The 26,379-nt window shown below is 41.9% G+C and overlaps 1 protein-coding gene across 1 annotated transcript in view; it reads right to left on the minus strand.

Moving 5' to 3' along the window:
* The window catches only part of CAMK1G (calcium/calmodulin dependent protein kinase IG), a 78,342-nt gene extending 52,453 nt beyond the window's left edge, over nucleotides 1–25,889 (minus strand). The window contains 4 exon segments of the mRNA XM_056557945.1: nucleotides 7,635–7,752; nucleotides 14,669–14,727; nucleotides 23,725–23,756; nucleotides 25,773–25,889. Of these exon segments, the coding sequence (XP_056413920.1) occupies nucleotides 7,635–7,752; nucleotides 14,669–14,727; nucleotides 23,725–23,756; nucleotides 25,773–25,871 (308 nt within the window). The 5' untranslated portion in view covers nucleotides 25,872–25,889.
* Nucleotides 25,890–26,379: the final 490 nt, after the last annotated feature.

A 26,379-nucleotide genomic window follows, 5' to 3' on the forward strand; every position in this document is an offset into this window, starting at 1 on the left:
GAAATAAAAAAATTTGCCGGAGTAAGTTGGGAGCTAGAAATTTCTGGTTTACTGTTTCAAATCTACAGAATTCATCTCAGTATCACAAAAGGCATGATGCTAGATTATGCCTTTACCTCCATTTTGCCATCAGTAGGTTTAATGGAAGCATTAGAAATAGTCAAATAGATAAATAAATAATCATAAATTGAGATCCCCTGATCTTGCATTCTAATTGGTATGCAAATGCAGTGACAATTTGGGAGTTAAGAATAAGTGTGCAACCATTGAGATCACATATAAGTTGACAATGCTATTATGCGGGGGAGCAGTACTACTTTGTTATTATGTCACATGAATGATTTTATGATCAGCTTTATGCTCATCCACAGTTCTAAAAAAGAAAAATAAGAGGCAATCTTCTTCTCCATATGGTCCTCGGAGTAGGGCATGATGCTATCTGCATAATAACCTGTTTGTAAATGTGTAGAGATGAATCGGCTAAAGTCACACAAAAACTATTTCATTATCTGTGGTAGATAGATACAAATGAAGGCAAATAGAAAGTCATGTTTATCGTGTGCAAGATACTGATGAGAAGACATTCCCTGATGTATGCTTCCTAGAAGAAACAGCCTCTGTAGAAGATGCATTGGTCTGACTAGCTAGAAGAATGGCATGAAGTCCATTTCTTTGACCTCTGTCTAGTCTTCTTATGGTGGCTTCCTTGCTCTATTCCCACATTTCTTCCGGAAACTCTGATAATAGAAATGCATTACGATGGTCATACCGCTTCATTAGCTGTTGGTCAAAAATGTATTCAGCTGACAGCTATTCTTCCTGTGCTCCTCGTGCGTGCTTGCTTTGGCCAAGCTTACATGTGTTCCCAATGAGGAGAGCAGTGTAAGGCTGAGTTCATATATATCAGGCGTCCGGCACAGTTTCCCTCTGGCGTGCACCGGAGGAAAACTGATGCTAGAACTGATCCCGTTCATTTGAATAGGACAGTTCACAATCATCCACCATCTCAATTTTGATGCCTGATGGTTGGACACACCGCAGGGCACTGGACAGGGGAACACAGCTTGCTGTGTTCCCCTGTCCATTGCCCAGAAACAATGGAGGCCGGATTCCATACAACTGATGACATGTTGTCATCAGTTGTAACATCAGTTGCGTCTAATATACCGGTTGCTGGACATATGTGAACCCAGCCTAAGCTGTCATGCTTGTCAACCTACTGAACAAGTTTTAGGTGTTAAAATTCAACATGTTCAATCCTTTTATCCCCAAATATTATTTTGGGGTAAAGTTGCACTCCCCCATACACATTAGATAGCAAGCTGGTCCTGCCGAAATCAGTCTATGTTTGGGGTATACATTGTCATAGCGGCAAAACATACCTGCGTATTCTGGGTTGTACTAGTGCTGCATACTCTGAGATCAATGAACCAAATATAGACTACTAATGATATACCAAAAGCCAGAGCATCCTGGGTGTTGAAAAAACTCCACTGAACAAAAAAAACAAAACAAAACACACCCACCAAAATATCACAACATGTAGATGCTATGAATGTGGTAAACTTTATATTTTACTATATACTTTAAAGTAACAGTTGGCCACACATTTTTGGACAGGAAAAATATTTGTAAAACACCACGAAAATTCGGCAGTTCTGTTTAGGCAACATGTAATTGATTTTTTTGCAAAACCCTTTCAGACATATGATGGGGTTCAGTTGTATAAAATTCTGAAAAACAAATCGGTAGGTGTGAACAGAGTTTAAGATAATACATTATTTACAAGCATTGGGTGTTAAACTCTGTAAACATATAAAAATGAAAAAATTGAAATATATATAATAAAGAGAGGGCTAATGAATGGGAAAGGTCGGCCTAGGACAGTCGAAGACCAAAAAACATTTCCAAAAGAAGTAGGGATAGTAGAAACTGTGATGTTACAATAGAACAAGCATCAAGCTTGGGGCTGTTTACTATAAGAATACTAGATCACTGACATCTTTATGAATGTTTGTTTTCCTGGTGTGTTGAAGTGCACGCACGCGGCAGACAACTGTTGGCGCAGCTCATGATTGCAGCCCCCACCAATTGTTTTTCCTTTAACTTACACTGCTCTAAAGTGAATGCGGCACAATCTCCCGGTAATAATAATAGTGCTTGTGTTGCCTGGATACCAGAGTCAATCTCTGATATGAAGCGACCATCATCAAAGCTTCAGTATCTGTGTATCCAAGGCTGTGCGATCTAAGCATAGCAATGATCTTGGCTTTAATGGTTTCAGGCTATTCCGCATTCACATTGCCTCCTTTTGACATTTGTCTGGCTTGGAAAAATTTAGTTTTAGCTTCTAGCTCAGCAGAAAGATGATGTTTACTGAAGGTATTTGATACTCCAGCACTATAGTGTCACTAAGCGGTATATTTAAACAGTTATTTTATTTATTTCATTTATTTATTTATTTATTTACTATGACATAGATTTTGTGACTGAAAAATTCAGAATCATGTATAATTGTTGGCATAGCAGTGGATCCTAAATACTTTTTGGATGTTTCTCTTTACTGTACTGTATGTGCTTGCCATTAGTTTCAGAATAAATACTTGACTTCATCACTGTCTGATATGCTATATATTTGACTGTGTACAGGAATGTTAGTTTAGCATGTGGTATCCTGTATATCGTAATAAGATCCGTGCTGTATGTTGTATTGTTGCCGTATGTATGGCAATTATATTTATTTATTGTCTGCTGCTTCCTATTTCTGACAATTGATTGCTAATAAAGTTTTTTTCAATTTTACAAAAGGAGTTATCAGGACCTGTTTGGGTATAGGTAGAGATCTATCAATCAGGCTGGTAGGACAGGCAGAAGCCACTGGGGACTGACCAATAGCTTGTGGTTCAGACAGCATGAAATGATGTCAGATTTCCTAAAAACCAGGAATTATAAGAAAGAGATAAGTGTCTAACAAATCCAACAAGATGTGCCCCACATCGTTCATCATTGGTATATTTGGTGCATCCTTTCGCCGACCTATCTAGTGCCCTTGTCAGCACTTTTGTATTACATGCTCCTATTTAACACCTAGTGCGCTAATAGGATTGTAAGAATTCCTAGCAGGCTGGGATGTTGAATGTTGCAGGCCGAGCAACGCCTCATGGCTGTATCTAGATTTAAAGCCGTCCACGTGTTCCTGATAACATCTCACATGTAGACTGAATTCTGGAGATCATCTGGGCTAGTGGTGTTAACATTAGTGGGGGAAATGATAATGTGTTACGTAATTCCTAATGGAGGTTTTATGTGAATTTTGCTACAGATCTGAACATTGATTTTATCCTTTGCATATTATTTGATAATATGTATTATTTTAGTATAAACAAGTTTAAGGGGGGCCTGGATGTTTTTTTGGAAACATATAATATTACAGGTTATGGATACTAGATTAATGTAGATAGAACGTTTATCCAGGGACTTGTTCTGATTCCCATATTGGAGTCGGGAAGGAATTTTCCCTCTGTCATGGGGCAATTGCCATTGGCCACATGTATTTTTTTTGCCTTCCTCTGGTTCAACACGGTAGAGTCTTAGATTGAACTCGATGATCTCTTGTCTTTTTTCCAACCTTATAAACTATGTATCTACAACAACATTTTACAAAAAAATTGGATTTTAAAAACCAGTAAAGATTCTTTTCCCCCAGCATTGTGAGCAATACTGCACCAAACATCCATAAGAATTATACCCTGTGTGAACACTGTCTTAGGGCCTTTGCACACTACAGATTTTCCAGGATCAACTTGCAGCAGACTCTCATTGATCTCAATGGGATTCTGCTGCTCATTGCACAAGGCAGAAATTGATGTTTTGATCTGTTTAAAACATTCCCATTCAATTAAATAGAACTGATCCTCAGTCACAGAAATATCTACAACAAAATCTGCTTTAAACCAACACCTTCCAACCGGCCACACCAATTCTGCCCCCTGTATATAAAATGCACAGTGCTAGGGCAGTGTATCTGGACCAATATAATTCACCATTATGAAACAACTTGATATAACAATACTTCTACACCAAAGACCGAGCAAGTTGTTATTGCTACTATAAAAATATATCCTGAGGAAGGAGGGAAAGCGCTCGGTGTCCTGGAAACAGTACCGTAGCGTCATGGTTGTGATATTTTTCATCATTATTGTTGCACTATAGGCCATTTAGGAATAGTTCTGAATATATTGAGGTTACATATGTGGCTTATATGTACATATATGGTAGCGCCTACTCAGGGATACATATTTGTACATTTCAGTGATCACAGCAGACAGACCATTCCAGTTTGGGATGAGTTTACATAATTTTCCTGCTGCTAGGTAATATAACTATTGTGAATATTGTTTATGATTGTACTGTACTGCCATTTCTTGTCTGTATTTGTATGAACATTCTGTTATGATTGTGTATAATTTTTAACATACTGTAGAAATGAAGAGATGTCCAGCGCAGGTTCCAAGCAATATGAAAAATATTTATTCAGCGGTAACACAGCATGATGACAAATAGGTGACGCGTTTCAACCACAATCTGCCGCCTTAGTCATACAACAATACAATATAAATGAATCTCTTTTATAGAGGAGAGGGGCGGGATTCTATCCAACAGGATGGGTGTATCCAAGGAATGCAACCACTCCCTGGATTTAACCCTGCTGCTGGAATTTAACCCACCCGTCTCCTGCACAGTTGTATACATGTGATAAAAACGCATGGTTCATGTGAACACATACTAACACTACAATATAAAAATAACTGAGATTCACAGTTATAATTCTCATGGTACAGATTAGATTATGGTGCCTGTAATAAGAAAATATAACAAAAAAACAGAGTGTAACACTCACTATATTTAGAAGGAAGAATTGTCCGGCACCAGGTATGCTCTAAAAGATTTCTTTTATTCATGCCATAGCAAGGAAACAGACATCACAGGACTGTGGTAATCTGACGCGTTTCGCTCTCTCTTGAGCTTAAACGTAGACTACGTTGAGTCTACGTTTAAGCTCAAGAGAGAGCGAAACGCGTCAGATTACCACAGTCCTGTGATGTCTGTTTCCTTGCTATGGCATGAATAAAAGAAATCTTTTAGAGCATACCTGGTGCCGGACAATTCTTCCTTCTATACGCTGTTGAAGCCGGGGCGGGACCGGCGGGTCCGTGACAGCACAGGTGTGTCGGAGATTCGGCTCCGGAGGTGAGCGGACACCACTGCATTTGGACTCACTATATTTATTGTAAAAATGTATCTGGTATTTAATTTATATTTAATTTAATTCTGTTATTCAACATGATAGGCACCAAACATCAGAGATGGGAGATTTATACAAGTATAAAAATACTGAAATAAAAGCAAGTATATTGACAGTTAAATATGTCTTATATTATATATTTTTAATATCTATAGGTCCATGTATTTATTTTCATTATATTATACTATATGAATTGTTAAGTAATTTTTAGTCAATTCTTAATGTGATACATTTTAGACAACTTTTTTTGTAAGAATAATAATAATAAATAAAACATGGGCCCAAGTTAATAATTGTTATATTCTAGATTTTATGCTTACGTTATATATAATATATTTTTATTTTGTGAGAGAGGGCAAACATTCAACTCTATACACATATGTGTGCACACATACATATATATGTATACACATACATGTGCAAAGTTGTTGCTGGATCACAATATCAGTGACTATTAATTTAGTAGAGTAAAATCACGTATTGTCTTTGATTAAGACCTTGGGGGTGCCTGGTTTGTAATTTTATTATCCAGTATACCTCTCTATCCAACAACTTCTGTTTGATATTTCCACCCCTTAGGCTAGGTTTACACTACAGAATTTCTGGGCAGAATTTCTGCCAGAGATCGAGCCGGCAGCACTAGGACCCCGCGGACTGCATTGCCGCCCCCATAAACAGCAATGCATTTCTGGGTGGATCTTTTGGGAGATCTGCTCAGAAATGCAGTGGCATCTATGGGAACGGCAATGCAGTCCGCATGGTCCTAGTGTTGCTGGATCGATCTCCGGCGGAAATTCTGCCAGAGATTCCACAGTGTGAACCTAGCCTAATAGTGTGGACAACTCTTTCTATCCCCTGAAGTCTAAGACCAGAGAAATCACCCTCATGATTTTCAGCACAATGCTTACTTACCATGGACAAGTGTCTAGATTGAAAGTGTGGAATATCTGAAAGGTGTTTCCTGATCCTAGCCTTCAGGGGATTCGTTGTACAACCGATATATTGAACTTGGCATAGTTCACATGTCATTAGATACACCACACTGCTGGTATTGCAGTTTATGTATTCAGACATGTTTTAAAAATTTCTTTTGTTGTGGTGGACATAAAAGTCCTACGATTTTTCATTATAGTACAACAAATACATTTCTAGTGTCCACATTTAAAATTTCCCTTCACATTTAACCAGGTAGGTTTTTTCTCCTCCATTGAACTCGAAATACCGGGAGAAATATGCTGCCCAATGGTTTTCGCTCTTCTAGAGATACATTTGTATCCATTTTCAAAAGCTTTTGTATATTGGCTGTCATTTGCTACCATTGGCAGATATTTCTACACTATCTGACAGACTTGTCTGAAATTTTGGCTGTAATTGGTAGAAAAGATACGTGGTTTTTTATCACTCTGTAGTTTATGGTTCTTGTGTTTTTTTTACTATCTCCATATACCAACTCTCTCCTGTTTCTTTTGCTAGAAACATTTTTTTCCCTTTCTAATGTCCCTTTTTGATATCCTCTCTGATGTAATCTTTGTGATATATCCTCCACCTCACGATCAGGACGGGCGTTCGAGTGAGCTGTGCCTTACACTTGGACATTGTTGCAATTTTTAACATAGTATAATAAAGTATATTGAACAGAAACGATGCCCAGCGCTGCTCCCGTATAAAGCAAATTCCTTTATTGTTTCATATACACCATAGGTACACAAGACAGGGTAGTCACAGGTGACGCGTTTCAGCCCGTCAAAGGGCCTTAGTCATACCTTAGGCTGAAACGCATCACCTGTGACTACCCTGTCTTGTGTACCTATGGTGTATATGAAACAGTAAAGGAATTTGTTTTATACGGGAGCAGCGCTGGACAGCGTTTCTGTTCTATATACTTTACCTTGGTGCGGTCCGCACTAGTCTGTGCGCTGCAGGATACGGAGGTGAGCTGAACATTTTTTGCACAGCTTCTATAATAAAGTATATATTTTTATAGTAGCAATAACAACTTGTTTAGTCTTTGGTGTATAAAAATCAGCTGTGTGTGAATCCACCAATAAACATGATAAGGCAGTATGTTGATTGACACTACAGTATTAGAAAACCCTGTTGGCAGCATGCGAGCATGATTTCAGCCACATGTAGCTATTGTATCGTGAGTACCCTTTCTTATGAATATGGGCTGGTATGTTACTCCCAAGTATATATAGGAAAGGCTCAATATTATTTTCCTTTATGGAATCAGAACATTCTGAAAAATACATGCAGGCAGCCAAAGACAAGAACACTACTAGCACACCTGAACCCCAATATGTTGTAGAAGAAATAGACTGTTACTTACGATCCAAGAACTTCCATAAATACAAAAGTTTCTCGTATGTTGTTTGTTTGCTTCTTCCAAATGCAAGAATTCTCCTCTTCTTTACGACTCATTTTATCTATAGTGGACACTGCAAATTCTGCAGATTTAAGATGAGTTGAAGTCAGATGTATTACTAAACACTACAACAAAACTATATACTGTACATTATATAAAAACCCTATAATAATGGGAACTTTAAATCTAAAGTATATATATATTTATATACTGGTCAGCCATAACATTAAAAGATGAGTCATTAAAAGATGAGTTAGTTGTTAAAGCCGGTTCATTGAAACAGGAAAAATACGTAAGCATGGGGATCTGAGGGACATTGACCAACTGTTATGTCTAGAAGTCTGGGTTGGAGTGCTTTTGGTATGACGCAGTTATTTTCTACCAAAAGAGGTCCAAGAAAGGACAACTAATGACTGGGATGGTTAGTTTTTCTACTTTTTTAATGACCAAATCCAAATACCTGGCAAAGTTGCCCATCCATACCCTGGGCAACTTTTGCCAGGTATCAGGATTCGATAAGGAAAAAGTAGAAAAATGAACCACTCTAGTTACCAGGTGCAAAATTTGTTTCTGATGTACAATATCTTCTGCCTCCACTATGAACTCCATGTTTTACATTAGAAATGTGCCTTGAATTGTGTCTACTCTTAATTTTAAGGGTGCGTTCACACGGAGTAATTCAAGAGGAATTTACTCGAGTAATTCCTCTTGAATTCTCCGCTCCAAATAAATTCACATCTCCTCTGCCAATTGACTTTAATGTTTTTTCCGCTGTCCTGTTCACACTGCGGAAATTCTGCTCGCGGAATTCCGTTCCGCTTGAAGAAAGAGCATGTTCATTCTTCAAGCGGAATCTGCTAGCAGAAAACAGTAGAAGTCAATGGTAAAAAAAAATTCCTCCAGACATCGTTTTCACGTGAAATTGCTGAAAAACCCTTCACTTCTTTCTCCCCCATTTCCGCGCGCAAATTTCGCGTGAAAATAAAATTCTTTTTTTCGCTTGTAAATTTTTCGACGTGAATTCCTCTTGATTTACTCCATGTGAACGCACCCTAAAACTAAGGATTATAATGAATAGATTACCTGGGATAATTCAGATGTCAGCAGCACAGTACCTCCTGTGTTGCTATGTGTGTCAAACAATCACCAGATAGACAAGCTTTCATTAAATACCCATGCCATACAGTGTAAGTGTGTCCACGAGAGTATGTGTTCAAGAGGCATGTCATCATCAAATTCTATCTACTCTCTTATCCAGACCGGCCTTGCCCAAATTTCAGAATAAGGGTCAAGTTCTAAACAAGGCACTTTTACTGTGTATAATATAAAGCTTGTAGTGAAGACAGAAGATATTGTCCCATCAGAACCAAATTTAGCACCTGAGTGGCTCATGGGAGGGCAAATTTTGCTGGCCATTAGGACTCAGTCAGAGAAAAAAGTGGAAAAACAAGCCACCCTACTAGTGACCTGTCAACAGAGTCCTTTGGATCCAACACACATTGATGCACATGGGGATGAGAGGCTAAACAGTCTACTTTAATACCACACAGCTGAAAAACTTCAATGCTGTCTATGATATAAAGGTGCCAGAATACACAGACATTGCACCTTGCTATGTATGGAGCTATGTAGCTGCAGACTGGTCAGAATTACCATGCAACTGTCCACTGGAAAAAGTACCTGCAATGGGCTTGAAAACGGGAATGTGGATGACCAGACCAGGTGGCATGGATTATAGGTAATCTGGTGACTGTGCATGTTGGAAAGTGGAATGGACCACTGGCATTACATTTGGTGGAATAATGGGGGCCTACAAACAAGGGCTTGGTGGAACAAGGGAGATAACGATATTAGAAAGGTGATTTTAATGTATTGGTGGATCTATGTAAACAGATTTGTCCTTCTCCCCCATATTTTGGTTTCAAGAGAAATACCTGTATAGATATTCATATGTAGAACTACAGTCATGCTATCATACAAATATAGATAGACACATAGATATATACAGTGAACAACGCAACCTGTGACAAAAAGGCAAATAAACACATTATTTTGTGCAAAAGCTGTTAACATTTTGTTAACTATACAAAAGCAATATGGTTAGCATTATTACAGTTACCATATGTGATCCCATTATAACAAATCCGGCCATACACTCTCAATAACTGTAAGCCGAACGCATCTCTCCAGCCCTCCCCATACATGTGAACATTCGGCACAGCTGTACATTCATGCGCTCTATGTGGGGAGGGGTAAGCTGCAGCCAGACTGCTCTGGTTCCAGCTTATCCATGCCAGAACAGAAGAGTCAGGCAGCAAAATCCAACAGAGCTTACCCTTCTCTCTTCCTTCTCACTGACATCATGTGTTGGGAGGCTGCCATACATTTTATAGATTAAAGAAGCATTCCAATTTATTAAAAAGCAAACTGTTGTCTAGGGCTGTAAATTAATAAACTAAACTTAAAAACTATCCATGGTATATGGAAACTAGAATGTAAAGACACGGGGGCGTGGCGAGGCACCGAAGAAGATGGCTGTATAAAGAGCTTGCTCCCGCTCCCTTTGTCCCTCTACATGTTGCTTTAGCATGGTGACCTGCTCCTACCTCATGGGGAGAACCTCCTGCTGGTCCCAGAAGCGTTCCTCCTCCGCCCGTCTGTCTTCCGAATCTCCAGCTGGCATTGCCTGGTTTCTTCGGCCCCCTCCGGATCAGGCCGCAGGACACCCGCCCGCCATCTCTGACTCGGCTTCCTGCCTGTGCTCCCGCTCTGGTGATGCTCTCTCCCGCCAGGTGGTGTCCGCTCGGGACACACTGCTGCACCCGCCCCCTGGTGTCCGTCTTCTGCTCCTGCGCTGGCCTCTGTGCTCTCCGAGTCCGTGCTCCTGCAGTCCCAGCCGGAAGTCTCTGAGGCCCCGTACCCTGTGCTGGTGATGCCTGGAGCGGCGGCCCTGCAGGAACTCCCTCCTGACCCTCGGACCGGTTCTCTGTGCAGCCCTCCAGCTCCCTCCACCGACGGAACTGGACTGACTCCATCAGCGGCCCCTCCAGACTTTCTTCTACCTGGGAATCATACAGAGGTGAGCTCTCCCACTGGTCCAGTGCCTCCAGCCCTGGGATTGCCTTCCCTTCCTTCCTCAGCCCTTTGGTCCTCCTTGGTGGCAGGCTCTGTCTCTGCTGGACTCTGGGTCCCCCCCTGTCCTCTGTGGGGGTGCCCCTCTTAAATATGCCCTGTCTGTGAACTGGACTCTGCCACCCTCTACCCTGGTGCCTAAGGCCTCTCCCCCTCCTTCATCCCAGGGTCTCAGCTCCTGCCTTTGTCCTCCTCTGTCTCCTCTCCTAAGCCCCAAATAATGCAATCTTCAAAGTTGAATGCGGGGGCCCCCATTTCTTCTCTCAGAGGGGTCTTGCCTCCTCGTCTGGGGCCCATGCTGCTCCTCCCCCTGCTGGGGAAAAACAGCCTTGGGATGTCTTGTCTGTTGCTCAGTCTTCCCTCCTCACTGACCTCCATAACCATTTCAACGATCTCGACAACTGAGGGAGGTGTAACAACATCAGGATCCATGGTCTCCCGGAGGTGACACAGTATGAAGATCTTCAGGTGACTCTTGAGGCCATTTTCAACCTTATTTTGGGGGAACTATGCGCAAAATAAAACTGGATCATGCCCACCGGGCCCTCCGTCCCAAGTCCTCTACCGGTACTCCGAGGGATGTTGCGTGTTGTGTGAATGACTTCCAACTGAAGGAGGCAATCATGGCAAAGGCCTGTAATCTGCCGAATTTTGAGTTTGATGGTGCTCCCATACAGCTGTACCAAGACCTTTCCTGGATTACCTTCAGGAAGAAGCAGATGTTTCAGCCCCTTCTTGCAACTTTGCAGAGCCATCAGGTGGCCTATAGGTGGAACTTTCCGTTTGCCCTTCATGCCCGCAAGGATGGACGCTCTGCTGTTTAGCAGTTCTTTTCGGATCGTCCTACCTTATGCTCTGTCCCTGTTCTCCCCCCCCCACCCACTTCCTCTGGTGTGGCAAGCAGTCCGCAATTGGCGGTCTGGCATGAGGCGTCCACCTGCATCTCCTGGCCGGCAGGGCTTACCCCCGTCTCCCCCATGAAGGGACTCTCTTCAGTGTTACCTTTCCTGATGTGCAGGAGCAGATCCTGCAATCTTTTTTGCATTCCTTGGTAACTCTTATCCCTAAAACGGGTAAAGACCCCCATGATTGTTCAAGTTACAGACCCATTGTACTTCTTAATTCTGACCTGAAGCAGTTTGCCAAGGTATTGGCGGCCCTTCCCTTATTCATATGGATCAGGTTGGCTTTATCCCCTGACACCAGTGGGGAGATAACACCAGACGGGTGGTGGGTCTGATAGACTTGATTAATTGGCATTCAGAGAAGGCCCTGATCCTTAGCCTTGAAGCAGAAAAGGCCTTTGATAGGCTGAGCTGGGCAATTTTTTTCATTACTCTTCAGAAATTTGGGATCACGGGGCCTTTTCTGACTGCTCTGCAGGGCCTTTAATCCTCCCCTACTGCCTCTATTAAGCTCCCTCATGTGACTTCCCTGAGTTTTCCTCTGTTTAATGGGACTAGGTAGGGATGTCTACTGTCTCCCTTGATCTTTGCTCTTTGTATTGAGCGGCTGGCTATTCTGGTCCAGGGGGACCCGGACATTTCTGTGGTTCAGTTGCATGATAGGGATTTTAAGATTTGCATGTTTGCGGAGGATGTTCTCCTGACCCTCACTCGTCCTTTACTTTTCCTCCCTGCTTTGTACTGGATTCTGCACTCCTATGGTGTAGTCTTGAGCTATAAGGTGAACCTTTCTAAGACTGAGGCGATGCCTGTAAATCTCCCCCTGTCTCTGTGCTCTCTTCTCCGGGCTAACTTCTCTTTCAAGTGGTCTCCCTCTGCCCTTAAGTATCTTGGGGTTCTCTTCACTCCCTCCTATGCTTCCCTCTAGTCTGCTAATTTCCTCTCTTTGTTCCAGGATCTTCGGGGTCTTGTGGAGAAATGGCAGTCCCAATATATTTTGTTTTTTGGCCATATAGCGGCTGTTAAAATGAAGGTCCTCCCTAAATTGCTTAACTTTTTTTAGATGTTCCCGGAACGGGTACCTCTTTCTGCCATTCGCTCCCTTCAGTCTGCTATCTTTCATTTCCCGATGTCTGTTATGCTGGCTGGTAGGTCCTTTGGTGTTCTAGCTGTGCTGGATGTGGCCAAATATTATTGAGCTGCCCATTTATGCCACCTGGCCACGTGGTCCACGTACCACGCATATAGCAGATGGATGGAGCCGGAGAAGCTGTGGCTTGCCCCTTTTCATCCTAACTCTCTCCTTTGGACCTCTTCTCTTTCTTCTCTTTCCCTGGGTCCCCTTTTAGGTCCAATGGCTTTCTCCCGGTATGTTTGGGGTTATTGTTCAGTTAAGACGCCCTCGTCTTCCCCTATGCAGTCTCTCTGTACCACCATGACTTCCTGGCTGGCTTAACTTCTGGTATGGTAAGGGAGTGGGGCTCTTAGGGGCTCTTTTGTTGGGTGGATGTAGTGCATTTCCGTTCCCGTGCCCTCCTGCCGTTCGATCAATTAATGTCCAGGAATAGTCTTCCCTCCTCTGAGCGGTTCCATTATCTTCATCTCAATCATTACATGTCCTCTACCTTGGGTTCTAAGGTGGTTTCTCTGCCCACTGGCTTTGAACAATTATGCTGTCAGGCACCACAAGTAAAGGGCCTCCTTTCGGCTATTTACTCCATTCTCAAATCTCATCTTCGTGGGACTGAACCTGAACACCGTTATATGGGATGCTGGGAGGAGGTTCTGAATACCCATATAACTATCCCTCAATGGCAGGTGATCTAGGAGAGGACTTCTAAGGCCTCGATTTGTATGGCATATTAGGAAACCCAGTTTAAAATGCTCATTGGTTTGTACTAAGCTCCTGAGCTTCTAAATAGACTGAACCCTTCCATTCCTCCCCTGTGCGGGCGTTGTGGGGTGGGGATTTGGTCCATGTTTCATATTTTTGGTCCTGTCCGCTTATAGTGGGCTTTTGGAGGATGGTGGCCTGTTTAATTTGCTAGGTTCTTGGGGTGTCTGTCCCCCTTGATCCCCTGGTTTATCTCCTGCATTTGTCCTATAGGACCTTGTCCAAGAAGCCATTTAAACTTTTTAAGCATATTGTCTTGCTAAGTACTGGATGAAGACTCCCCCCCTTGGAGAGTGATCTTTTGGTCCATGTCTATGAGATCCGATCCCTCAACTCTCTGACTGCTTCTCTGAATAATACTTTGCCATCATTTTTGTCTGTCTGGGATCTGTGGGATCGCTTTACTGATAGGCAACCTTCTTGAGCTACTTCCCCTCCTCTTGTCCTGGTGTTTTTCCCTTCTTCTTCTCTTCTCTTGTGTGTCTGTTTGATATTGTGTGTTCTTTTCTGCTCATTTTGTGCTTTTTGTGTGTGCACTATGCGCTACTCTTCAGATTACATTTTGGTTTCCTGATTTGTTTCCTACTCCTGCCTCACAGGTCCTTCTGCCTTCGAATTTGGATGCACTGTGACTGGATTTAGTTAGTTTTTTCCTTTGGTTTGAGATTGGACATTGTATACATTTACGAGTATTCCCCGGTCTGTCTTATTTGATGCCTGCCGCATTATTGTATTCATGTATTTTATTTGTTCTCTAAAACTCTTTAATAGAAATTGCAGTTTAAAAAAAAAAGAATGTAAAGACACTTAGGTTGGAGAAGGTCCTGGTCAGTTATCCCTGTGCCCTCTTCATCCACTTCCTTTCCTCCCAGACGTGCGCCATGTTATAAATGCCTTTTTTTTAACAATGACGTGTGCTTTTCTGAAGGAAGAGGCTAAGTAGTGAGAAATTAAAAAAATAAAATATGCATGATATAATGGCTGGCTAGATGCCACTTCATTTCTGCAATGATATTCTATGTCTATTTAGCATTCAGCAGCCGTGTTATTTTCTATAATTGACTTACCAACTGGGGAAAATGCAGTCAACTTGGCACTTGGCATTTTAGCTGCTGTAAGAGCCAACCTGAAAGAAATAGAGCAAACTGATTAGACCATGATTGATAAGACTATGTTATGGGAATAGTCTAAAGAGGATGGAGGCAATGAACTGTGGCATACATTACTGGAAGATAGGACTTAATAGGAAGAATATGACATACAATAGATGGCAATGGTTCAGAGACACTGAATGTGAATTGTTTCCTAAAAACTACCATTGGTTAAATTATATTTAAAAATATTGAGTAAGGACAAGAGAGAGTAACAGTCTCGACACTGTACTCCTATTGACCATTTGGAGAGTGATGCACGAGAGAGAAGTATGTGGGAGCATGATATCAGGGGTGCTCTTTGGCTGAGTTCACATATGTGCCGTGTCCGACACAGTTTCCCTCTGGCATGCACCAGAGGGAAACTGATGCTAATACTTATCCCATTTGAATGGGACAGTTCACAATCATCCAGCGTCTCAATTTTGACGCCTGATGGTTGGACATGCCGAAGGGCACCGGACAGGGGAACGCAGCTTGCTGTGTTCCCCTGTACCTTGCCCAGAAACAATTGACGCCGGATGCCATACAACTGATGACAAGTTTTCATCAGTTATGGCATCAGTTGCATCAATATTTTGGCTGAATTCACCTATGCCGGACATGGGTGAACCCAGCCTTGCTTGGACAAAAAAAGAATCCGTAAATATGCATAAAATAGAAAATTGTAGTAGAAGCACTCACCAGGTTAGAAGCAAAGCATGCTTTATTTCAGTTTCCACACACAATGCACGTAGCGGGGGTAGCAAGAAAAAAGTCACCGGAGCTCTGGATAGCTCTGGCGGCTTTTCTTCTTTCTACCAGCGCTACATGCACTATGTGTGTAAACTGGAATAAATCGTGCTTTGCATCTAACCTGGTGAGTGCGTCTACTACAGTTTTCTAATTTATGCATATTTACAGATTCTTTTTTTGTCCAAGCAAGGCTGGGTTCACATTTGTCGGAAATAGGTGAACTCAGCCAAAATCTCGATGCAACAGATGCCATAACTGATGACAACTTGTCATCACTTGTATGGCATCCGGCGTCAATTGTATCTGGGCAACGAACAGGGGAACACAGAAAGCTGCGCTCCCCTGTCTGGTGCCCTTCGGCGTGTCCAACCATCCGGCGTCAAAATTGAGACGCTGAATTACGATGCAATTTTGTTTGGTCTTTATTGAAGGTTCATCTTTGGTTAAGTTGTACTTCAGTATTAGAGAATTTCAAACAATTCCCCAATACACATTTATAACAGGAATCAGTCCCTTTATGAGCATCAGTCAAGGGGAAATGGAATTCCTTGCAACATCTCTTGGACGGTCAGCTGATTATATATGTCATGTAGTGTGCCTGTATTTTGTCAATGCAGAAAGCTGTCATCACTAAGGTGAACCTTCTCTGTAAGTAGGAACAGTAAAATGATTATACTGCGTACATTTCCCATGATGCTGTGCAACGTACATTGTGAGTGGAGGAAATAATACATCACAATTCATCCCATTCGCGTCTGGCTGACACATTCCAGGTTATAACCTCAATTGAAACCCTTCTGTCTATATTTTTTTTCTTTGAACTGTCTATAGCTCTTGTTATTTCATCCTGTGAAATCCAATATTAAATTATATCTTTTTTTCGCGTTGACATAATGATGAAATTGGTTGAACTAGTGACGGACCAATGTTGTATGATTTTGTATTTGCCTCATTGGTAGACGTTTCTTATCGTAGCCAGGCTTGTCATTCCCCAATGTAATCATTTTATATGGCTATCATGTCTAAAGTGGCTCCAGTGACTATAGAGAGAATCAGTCTTGTATCTTGAACGGAAATCTATCTAAGCTTTACGCTTCTATGGAATTATAAGGAAGGCCTGCAGTCGGCATATATTATCAGTAACAAGAAATTACTTACAATGTAGCATCTAACTAGTAAAAAGACTCCTTATAGATTGCCCAGTCTGCTAACAAACAGAACACACATGCCAAGCAGCTAAATACAGTAAATTTCATACCACTCCATCTGTTCTGTTCTAAACACAGGACTCTGCAGAGCACCCCCTCCTGACACAACAATCGTGTTCAGGGAAAGAGACCAGTTTTTATATTTATATGCCAAACACTCAATAGATTCTACTCTGAGTATGTGATACCAACCATATCTGTTACCCAGCACTAATGTAGAAGGAACAGAAAATAAGTGTTTGTATTTGTGCACAAGTGTTACGCTACACTCACAACACATTCGGGCATTATGTTCAATGGGAATAGTTCTGAATGTATGTATTCACATCCTTCTGCCATATACACACAGAAACATGCCAAGGTATTTTTAACATTTTCTGTTTGCAGCATAGCTGATCACATGTTCCAGTGCATGTGAGATAATGATATAAAACAGTGGAGCCTCCAAATATAAACCAGACAGACACCGCCATGGATTTTCATATCTGCTACTAACACAGTTAACTAATACTACAGTAAAATCTCCCTTAGGGGACACCTCCCAATAGGGGACACCTCCCAATAGCGGACAGTTTTTAATTCCCTGGAAGAGTCCCGTAAGACTTAATGTATTCGCACCCTCCGAATAGGGGACACTCCCAGTAGCGGATGCACACACACCCAAAAGGGGACAATAGAGGACAAAACAATTCTTATTAGGGGGACAAAACCCTCTCAATAGGGGACAATCAGGCTTATGTTCCGGCCCTACCTTATACACATATCCGCCATCAGGGGGTAGAGCCAATATCCGAGTAAGGGGCCTAGGCTCCCAGGAACCCAGGCCTCCACTGCACACCACTGCAGAAGCAGTGGTCTCCTGTTTTTGTACGGTCGCTGGCCACATCATTCACCCCCTGCTTCCCTGATCTCCCTGTGCCACTTTATTTCTCCTGTGCCAAATCATCCCCCCTTTATTTCCCCCGGTGCCATATCATTTCCTCTTGATCCCTCTGTGCTATTTAATTCCCCCTTATTATCCTCTATGCAATTTCATTCCCCTTTATCCCCTGTGCCATTTCATTCCTCCTTTATCCCCCTGTGCCACCTTATAAAGAGGGGAGTGATGAATTTACACAAAGGGTAATAAAGGGCAGGGCTGTAGCTCCCATGAGGCGTCCACCACTGTAGACCCCTGTGTCACCCAAGTACACTCCTCTGTCACCCCTGTACACCCCTGTACACCCATGTCTCCCATGCACACCCCTCTGTCACCTCTCTACACCCCTGTCACCCATGTACACCCCTCTGTTACCCCTGTACACCCCTGTGTCACTCCTGTGCACCTATACACCCCTGTACTCCTGTACACCTGTAAAAGGGTGTGGGTGAGACTGGAGGCATTGTGTGTGTGGGTGAGGTTGGATGCATTGTGTGTATGGGAGGCTTGAGGGGAAGATGCGCATGTATGTGGGGAAGACTTGAGGCATTTGAGTAAGGTAGGAGTATGTGTGTTTGTTTGAGGTGGGGCTGGATACATTGTGTGGGGGGCTGGAGTTATTTGAGCAAGGCTGGAAACATTGTGTGTTGTAGGGGAGAAAAGGGGAGGATAATGCTAAAAAAAAGTACAGCGCCTAATATGTTTGTGTTGCAGGTTCTGTGCTGAAGAGTTTTGGCTGCAAGTAATCACCATGATTTCCTGGGCCAGATGGGGAAGAAAAGAACAAGAGAACGACTCCAATCAGAGGAGTTTCTGCATTTAGCAGTACTGTAATCTACATAGTCAACACATTAAAAAAATATTCAGAATGGGTGCCCTGCAAAAATATAATTTCTGAGGGGTGCCCTGAGCCGAAATGGGGGGGGGGGGGGGGAATTGCAATCTTCTGTTCTCTCACCTCGAGCGCAAAAGGAGCTAGCTACAGCTCTGATAAAGGGGGAATGAAATGGCATGGGGGGGGGAGGGGGGTCAAGAGGAAATGATGTGGTACAGGGGGTAAGGGGGGGATAATTGGCACAAGGCATTGGGGAATAAGGTGGCACAGGGTATAAAGGGGGAATGAAATGATACGGGGGAGGGATAAGGGATGATTAAACGGCACTGGGAGATTCTACTGTAATATCATTTTTTATCATGTTTTATAGGTAATTACACTCTGGAGTGTGTACAGGACAATATTTGTTATTTAGAAATTTGTTTGTTTTTTAGCCTTTTTTCCCCAATAGGGGATATCTCTCAATAGTGGACACTTTTTTATTCCCCGTGAGTGTCCGCTATTTGGAGATTCTACTGTATAAGTAAGAACTCTGCTGATGAGGCCTGTGCAAGACTGTTATGAAATAACAAGAGAAAAGCAGAAGTATATGTGTCACGATGCCGGCTGGCAGGAGGTGAATCCTCTGTGCCAGAGAGGGATTGGCGTGGACCGTGCTAGTGGACCGGTTCTAAGTCACTACTGGTTTTCACCAGAGCCCGCCGCAAAGCGGGATGGACTTGCTGCGGCGGTAGTGACCAGGTCGTATCCACTAGCAACGGCTCAACCTCTCTGGCTGCTGAAGATAGGCGCGGTACAAGGGAGTAGACAGAAGCAAGGTCGGACGTAGCAGAAGGTCGGGGGCAGGCGGCAAGGTTCGTAGTCAGGGTGGATAGCAGAAGTACTGGTACACAGGCTTTGGACACACAAAACGCTTTCACTGGCACAAGGCAACAAGATCCGGCAAGGGAGTGCATGGGAGGAGGTCAGATAAAGGCAGGGAGCAGATGGAAGCCAATTAAGCTAATTGGGCCAGGCACCAATCATTGGTGCACTGGCCCTTTAAGTCTCAGGGAGCTGGCGCGCGCGCGCCCTAGAGAGCGGAGCCGCGCGCGCCAGCACATGACAGCAGGGGACGGGAACGGGTAAGTGACCTGGGATGCGATTCGCGAGCGGGCGCGTCCCGCTGTGCGAATCGCATCCCCGACGGCCATGACAGTGCAGCGCTCCCGGTCAGCGGGACCGACCGGGGCGCTGCGGAGAGAGAGACGCCGTACGCGCTCCGGGGAGGAGCGGGGACCCGGAGCGCTAGGCGTAACAATATGCCTCAAAAGTTGGAATGCCCCACATTTATGTAACCCAGAGCTGTATACAATAATAGGTATAAAAGTGCTATCTGTCAATGGGAAAGAACATCGTTGTGGACATTTGGTGCCAATTCCAGATTCATGTGAAGCAGCAAATTCTGGAAGGGGTGATCTTTGTCAGGGTGATTCCTTTCTTAGGCATCTAGGAAGAAAATAGGGCTGCCTGGCCTTTAGCATCTGGCAAGATTGTAGGAAGAGATCACTTGAAAAAATCCATAGTGAAAAACTCCAGCACTTCCAGAGTGGATAAAAAAGTATAGAATTTATTCAATCTCCGTGGAGGTAAAAAAACATGCATAGAAGGCAGGAAAATATTTTCCTGCCTTCTATGCATGTTTTTTACCTCCACGGAGATTGAATAAATTCTATACTTTTTATCCACTCTGGAAGTGCTGGAGTTTTTCACTATGGATTTTTTTCAAGTGATCTCTTCCTAGATTGTTTGCCTCGTAGAGCAGACACGTTTCCCGTGCACCCAGACTGGATGAGCAGCAGAGACCGAACACTACGAGGGTGAGCTGTAAATATTTTCCAGTTTATCTGGTAAGATTGTTCAGTTTTGTTTACCATTGACATTGGTGATGTGTATCTGACAATAATAAAGGATTCATTTCTTGAAAAAAACATGGCCCAAACACATGTAACATATCCAGATATTTGTTTTTATTCTTCTATTTCTTCTGATCTAATGCCCCTTTTTTTGTCAGCTTTTCCATTGACAGGGCACAGTCTTGCTACTTGTCTGGATCATGTATGCTGAATGGCTATTGGTGTTCACAACTGTTACCCTGGCCATCATGGAAGAGAATATCTAAATGCACACATCAGGAAGCAGAGTAGTTTTTATATTAGAATAACAAAAAAATAACAAAACTTGGGTTAATGGGTACATGTAGCCCACACTTTGGCAGCTGATAGAATCTCATTGAAAATATTGCTGAAGTAAACAAAATTGAGGATCCAGTGTCCAGCCTAGGATATAAGGCTTTATTTACATATTTATTAAATTTTACATATTCCATAAAATCCATGGATACAGAGCAAGACAGGATGTATTTGGCTATGGCAATGTTGCTCAAGAGGCGGATAGTTTACTTATGGAAACCAGACTATCTTCAAATTGTGCTTCTGTTATGACATATTGAAAACCCCTGAGATATACCACAAACTACATTGCAGACTATACTACTTGACACAAACGACCTAAGAGAAGAACAATACTTTCATGATGTAGTATAGCCTGATAGAATGAAATATATATCCATGCACAACTCTATGTTAATACCTTACATTATAGAATAAAGTGTGCGTTATATTTACACGAAGTGAATGGAAATGGCCCCTGGTAACAAAATATGCTGCTGATCTTTAAAGTATATTTTTAAAGAGAACTCATCAGAGATACAATATGGTACAATCATAAAATATGATAAAGGCATTAAACATTAATAGTTTGGAAAACAGTAGAAATTATTAAAGACATAAAAGTTTATTTATAAAGATAACTAGGGCTTGTTTACATAAGGACTCAGATACACTTCTGTATATTACATAACATTCAGTTTTCAATAAAAAACAGCAATACATTTATATTGAAATTTTTCCATTTTCATATGGAAGTGGGAATCAATCCTAATATTGAAAGGATTAGGCTTGGTTTCTACTTGGTTATTTTTCTGGCAGTTTTTGGACATCTGCCACTGCAGTTTTTGAGCCAAAGCCAGAAGTGTATTCAAAAGGAATAGGACATATAAAGGAAGGACTTACACCTCTCCTCCCTTATGGATCCACTTCTGACTTTGGCTCAAAAACTGCAGTGGCAGTTTTCCAAAAACTGCCAGAAAAAAACCTGCTAAATATTACAATGTGTGCATTACCAGTTTTTTTTTTTTTTTAAATAACTGGAAATATACTGAAGTTTTTTGCTCTTGTCTCTTGTAGCGTATAATGGCCAAATAATGACAATTTTCTGGGACAAAAGGGGGGGGGGGGGGGAAATATGTGTGAACATAGCACTGAAGGTGCAGTCCTTGAAATGCAACAACAACAAGCAGATCCTGATCACTGCTGTTGGTAGACGGGTGGTTGGTCGCCTTTCATTCATAGTTACATATATTTACATAGCTACATAGTTTCTAAGGTTTAAAAAGACAAGAGTCCATCAAGTTCAACCTAAAACCCTCCTGTGTTGATCCAGAGGAATCAAAAAAAAATGTCCTTCCCGACCCCAATATGGCAATCATAATAAATCCCTGGATCAATGTTGTCTTCCCATAAATCTAGTATCCATAACATGTTATATTTTTCAAGAAAAACATCCAGGCCCCCCTTGAACTTGTTTATTAAGTCAGACATCACAACATCATGTGGCAGAGAGTTCCATAGTCTCACTGCTTTTACTGTAAAGAATCTCTGTCTTTGATGATGGTGAAACCTTCTTTCCTCTAAATGTAGAGGATGCCCCCTTGTCATGGTTACTAGGAATAAAAAGATCACTAGCACCGTCCTCTGTACCCGCTCCAGTTCAGCCATGTCCTTCTTATGTACATTGCTCCATTAAGGCTAGGTTCATACCATTTTTGCTCCTTTTTTTTTTTTTTAAGATTAATTAGATTTATTTTTTTAAACTGATCCTTTTTTTTTTTTTTTATTGAAGAAGGATGGATACATAAAATAATCATGGTGTGAACTTAGCCTATGCTATACATAGACTGTGTTAAGGAATTAAACTTTTTAAAAATCCTAATCACAAAGGGCTTTCTTAAAAACTGCAGCAAGTCCCTAAATGTAACCCTTTTTACATCAGTGTGTGTTTATAAGAGGTCTTATGGAAATCTCATTGGTACTTATAATTCCTATTTACTTTCTCACTGATGGAGAGTTGCCTGGACATCCATGGTGTCCACTTAATGACTTCTGGCTCTGATAAAATCATACAATCTTCTGGGACCTCTTCAAATTAAAGAACATATTTATCTATAAGAGGCAACTGGGTGACATATTCTCCAAAAACATCACCTATTTCTGTCTGACAACTTTGTGAGAATATATTAGAGCAGCTTTGAAACTCTCACTATTGAGTCACTATTGTAGTAATGTGTCACACAATCCAACAACAAAACTCAATATAAAATAATCATATACGGTAACAAAGGCCTATAGTTCATTGATAACCCTGTGAAGCAAAGCAGACACAGTAGGCAAAAGTAGATTCAATTGTTTATGGGACAATGAGTCACATTAGGTAGTATTCTGCAAATTACAACATACATTTTTTTTTTAATATTTAGATATTTTATGGAAGCAGAAAACAACATGAATAATGGATCTAAACTTCAAGCTGTGAGGAAACCGGTATAAAATAATTCCTACCTGAAGTCCAGGGAGACAAGCTGCTCTTGTATGCCCAGCAAACACAATACTAAACTAATGTTGTGTTAGGCAAGGCTTGCAGGAGAATCTAATGAGAGGAGTGTCCTATCAGATTATACAAGAGAGCAGGGGTTAGACAGACACGTGTTATCTTAAAATACAAAGCTGTACAATTTAAATCTCCTTAGGTGTCCATCACTGTGTGCTGGCAGAGGACCAGAAGGTCAATGAATTTGACCGTATCTGGTCAGAGAAGCAGCTCTCTAGTTTCTGCTCTGCCAGTGCTGTATATGCTGCCGAATATCTTTGTTTTGTATAATCTGCCTGAGAACATAATTGTAGCGATAAAATATGAATTCATATGCTGACCTTGTCATCACCATGGCAGCAATTGTGGAATATAGGCATGTCATTTTCAGGAATTTATATGACATTCTTGCAGTCTGAAACTTAAAGTGACCTTGCATAGAACAGAAATTGCCATTGGTATTGTGTCAACTGGTATGAAAAATGGATAAGGTTGCAGGACAATGCAAGAAAGCGATAGTTGCACTCACTGCTCTGCAGGATGTAAAATGGTACACCGGTTCTACAAAAAAAAAAAAAAAAAATGAACAGAATTTTCAAATGTCCAGCACCCAAAGTATAGAGTAAAACAGAAATCTGCATTAGTTACATAAAAACACTAAAAGATTGCTTCTAACATAGACACGCCAACGCGTTTCAAATAACTGCTCTTAAAGAGGTACTGTCATTATGAAAAACTTTTTATATTTTGTAGTACTACTGATAAGATGAATTTTTAACTATACGTTTATTGAAAAAAAATGAAAATTTTACAAAAATTTTTCTAAATGAAAATAGCCACCACTAGGGGGGGTCATCTGTCTTTATGCAGACAGACTACTCTGTATTTTGCATCATACTGGATACTGGCCCCAAAGTGTGTTGGTATCCAGTATAGGAGATCACCATTGCACCACTACAGCCTCCAGCTGTTCCTAAACTATGACTTCTATGATGGGGGAACAATCTTTGTAAAGATTTAGAGCTGTGCATTCTCCAGCTCTTGCTAAACTACAGACAAAGGATGTGTGGGCATGCTGGGAGTTGTAGTTATGCAACAGCTAAAGGCAACACTGATCTAACACAGTGCTTTATAAATGCTGCAGCTCCAGCTGTTGCAATGCAAAAAAGTTGTGGTGTGGGTGAGGGTAATGTGCAATTAACCTTTTCATGGTGCCAGGGCATGGTTAACCTATACACCACTCGAGGTTGAGCCAGCTTCTCCTGGGCCAGGAATGGGCCAATAAGTACTCTGACGCAAGGTTACGGAAAAACTGACTATATTGAGGCAGGATAAATGGTAAAATCTGTTACAGCTCAGATAGGCATAAAGAGAGGAGCAAGATTAAGTTTGGAAGCTTATCGGCTTGCTGGGACTTTTAGTTTATTGTGCTGTGTATGACTGACTTGCTGTATGGCAACCCTTGGTTGACTTTGATGGCTTGTAGGACTGACGTCCCTGAGACGTCAGTGCTTACCGTTAGCCTTGACATTCACCTGGGTACTGGGGTTATTCCTTAGCAGATGCGTGGTTGCAGGATTAGACTTGAGGCCTCCTCAGAACACCTCCCAGACTCACTTCAGCCTTCTCCAAACTGTACCTCAGCTAAAACTCACTTCTCTCCTGAACTGAACTCTGAACTCCTACCACACTATATAAGGGGCAGATTTGGAGGATCCCAATTGGGCAGATAAGTCACATGGTTCACCTCATGCACACTCCCCTAACAACAAGGTTCCTAAGAACAGGATGCTATATTCTGTACTGCAGATAAAAGAAGTTCCAGGAAAGGGAGGTAAATTGTGCTGCCACCAGACATAAACTTGAGAAATATGAATAAGGCTTTTATTGCACAAACAGGATCCACGCATCGCGTTACAAAGCCGCTCCGGCTTTTTCGTCAGGTGCAGTTATACACTGATAAGGAGCCATTTAAAAATACTGGGAGAGCACAGCGGAAGTGACATGGTGCACGTACGTATCAGAACAATTACATTCAAATATCACAGTAAGCAGAACATATATCAAAAACTTAAAAACACCTAACAGTACTAGTAAAGTACTTTAATGAAATATTATAATAAATACATGTATTTAAAAATCAATTTTTTCAATTACATCTTTTAGACCTGCCGGGGATAAAGTATTAAGATTATATATCCAGAAAGACTCTCTATTTATAAGTCTCTGGAACCTATTTGAAACTTCATTGGAGACAGTCTCAATTACTTGTACAGAAAGACCTTCGGCGCTTTCCTAATGTGTAAGGGCCATATGTCAGGATATGCTATGCTGCATGAATTTTGCATGAATATTATATCTATGCTCATTCATGCGTGCCCTAAGGGCTTGGACCGTACGGCCAATATATTGAAGACCGCAGACACATGTTAAAAGGTAAATCAGGTAAGTAGATGAACAGTCATTTCTCTCTCTCAAGGTGAAAACTTCACCTGTGGAGAAAGATTTGACTTTATTTAGATCCTCCTGAGGAATCCATTTGCAACACCTAGAGGCATTACATTTAAAAGTTCCTACCTTCTCCATGTTTAACACAATGTTTTCTCTCTGTTTTTCTTTTTTCAGTCGACTCGGTGCCAAATTATGTCGCAGACTCTTTGCTCTCCTGTAGGTCATAGCTGGTGTTCCTGGGATCTGTTGTTTTAAAATCAGGTCCTGCATTAGAATCGGCCAGTGGTTTTTAAAAAAAATTTGTATACGACCTGTGAAGCTATTAAAATTTGTAATAAAATTGAGTTTGCGTTTATCATTATTTTTATCCCCTTTTAGTTTAGTTTTGGGGATTAGTAAGTCCCCTTGTTCCAAAGCACTTCTTTTATTAAAAGCTGATGTCACGGTCGTGCCCGCCCTCGGATCGCGCCCCCGTCTGCTTCCTCCCAGCGCGCGCGGCCCCGCTCCCTGGGGCGCACGCGCGCCGGCATGCTAAAATTTTAAGGCCCAGTGCGCCACTAATTGGTGCCTGGTCCAATCACTCCCTAACATATAAAAACCCACTTCCCCTTCCTCTCCTTGCCGGATCTTGTTGCCTTGTGCCCTGAGAAAGCGTTATAGTGTGTTCCAAGCATGTGTACCCAGACCTTCTGCTGTTGCCCCTGACTACAAACCTCGCTGCCTGCCCTGACCT

This window comes from Hyla sarda, chromosome 2 (assembly GCF_029499605.1).
Source record: "Hyla sarda isolate aHylSar1 chromosome 2, aHylSar1.hap1, whole genome shotgun sequence".
NCBI lineage: Eukaryota > Metazoa > Chordata > Amphibia > Anura > Hylidae > Hyla > Hyla sarda.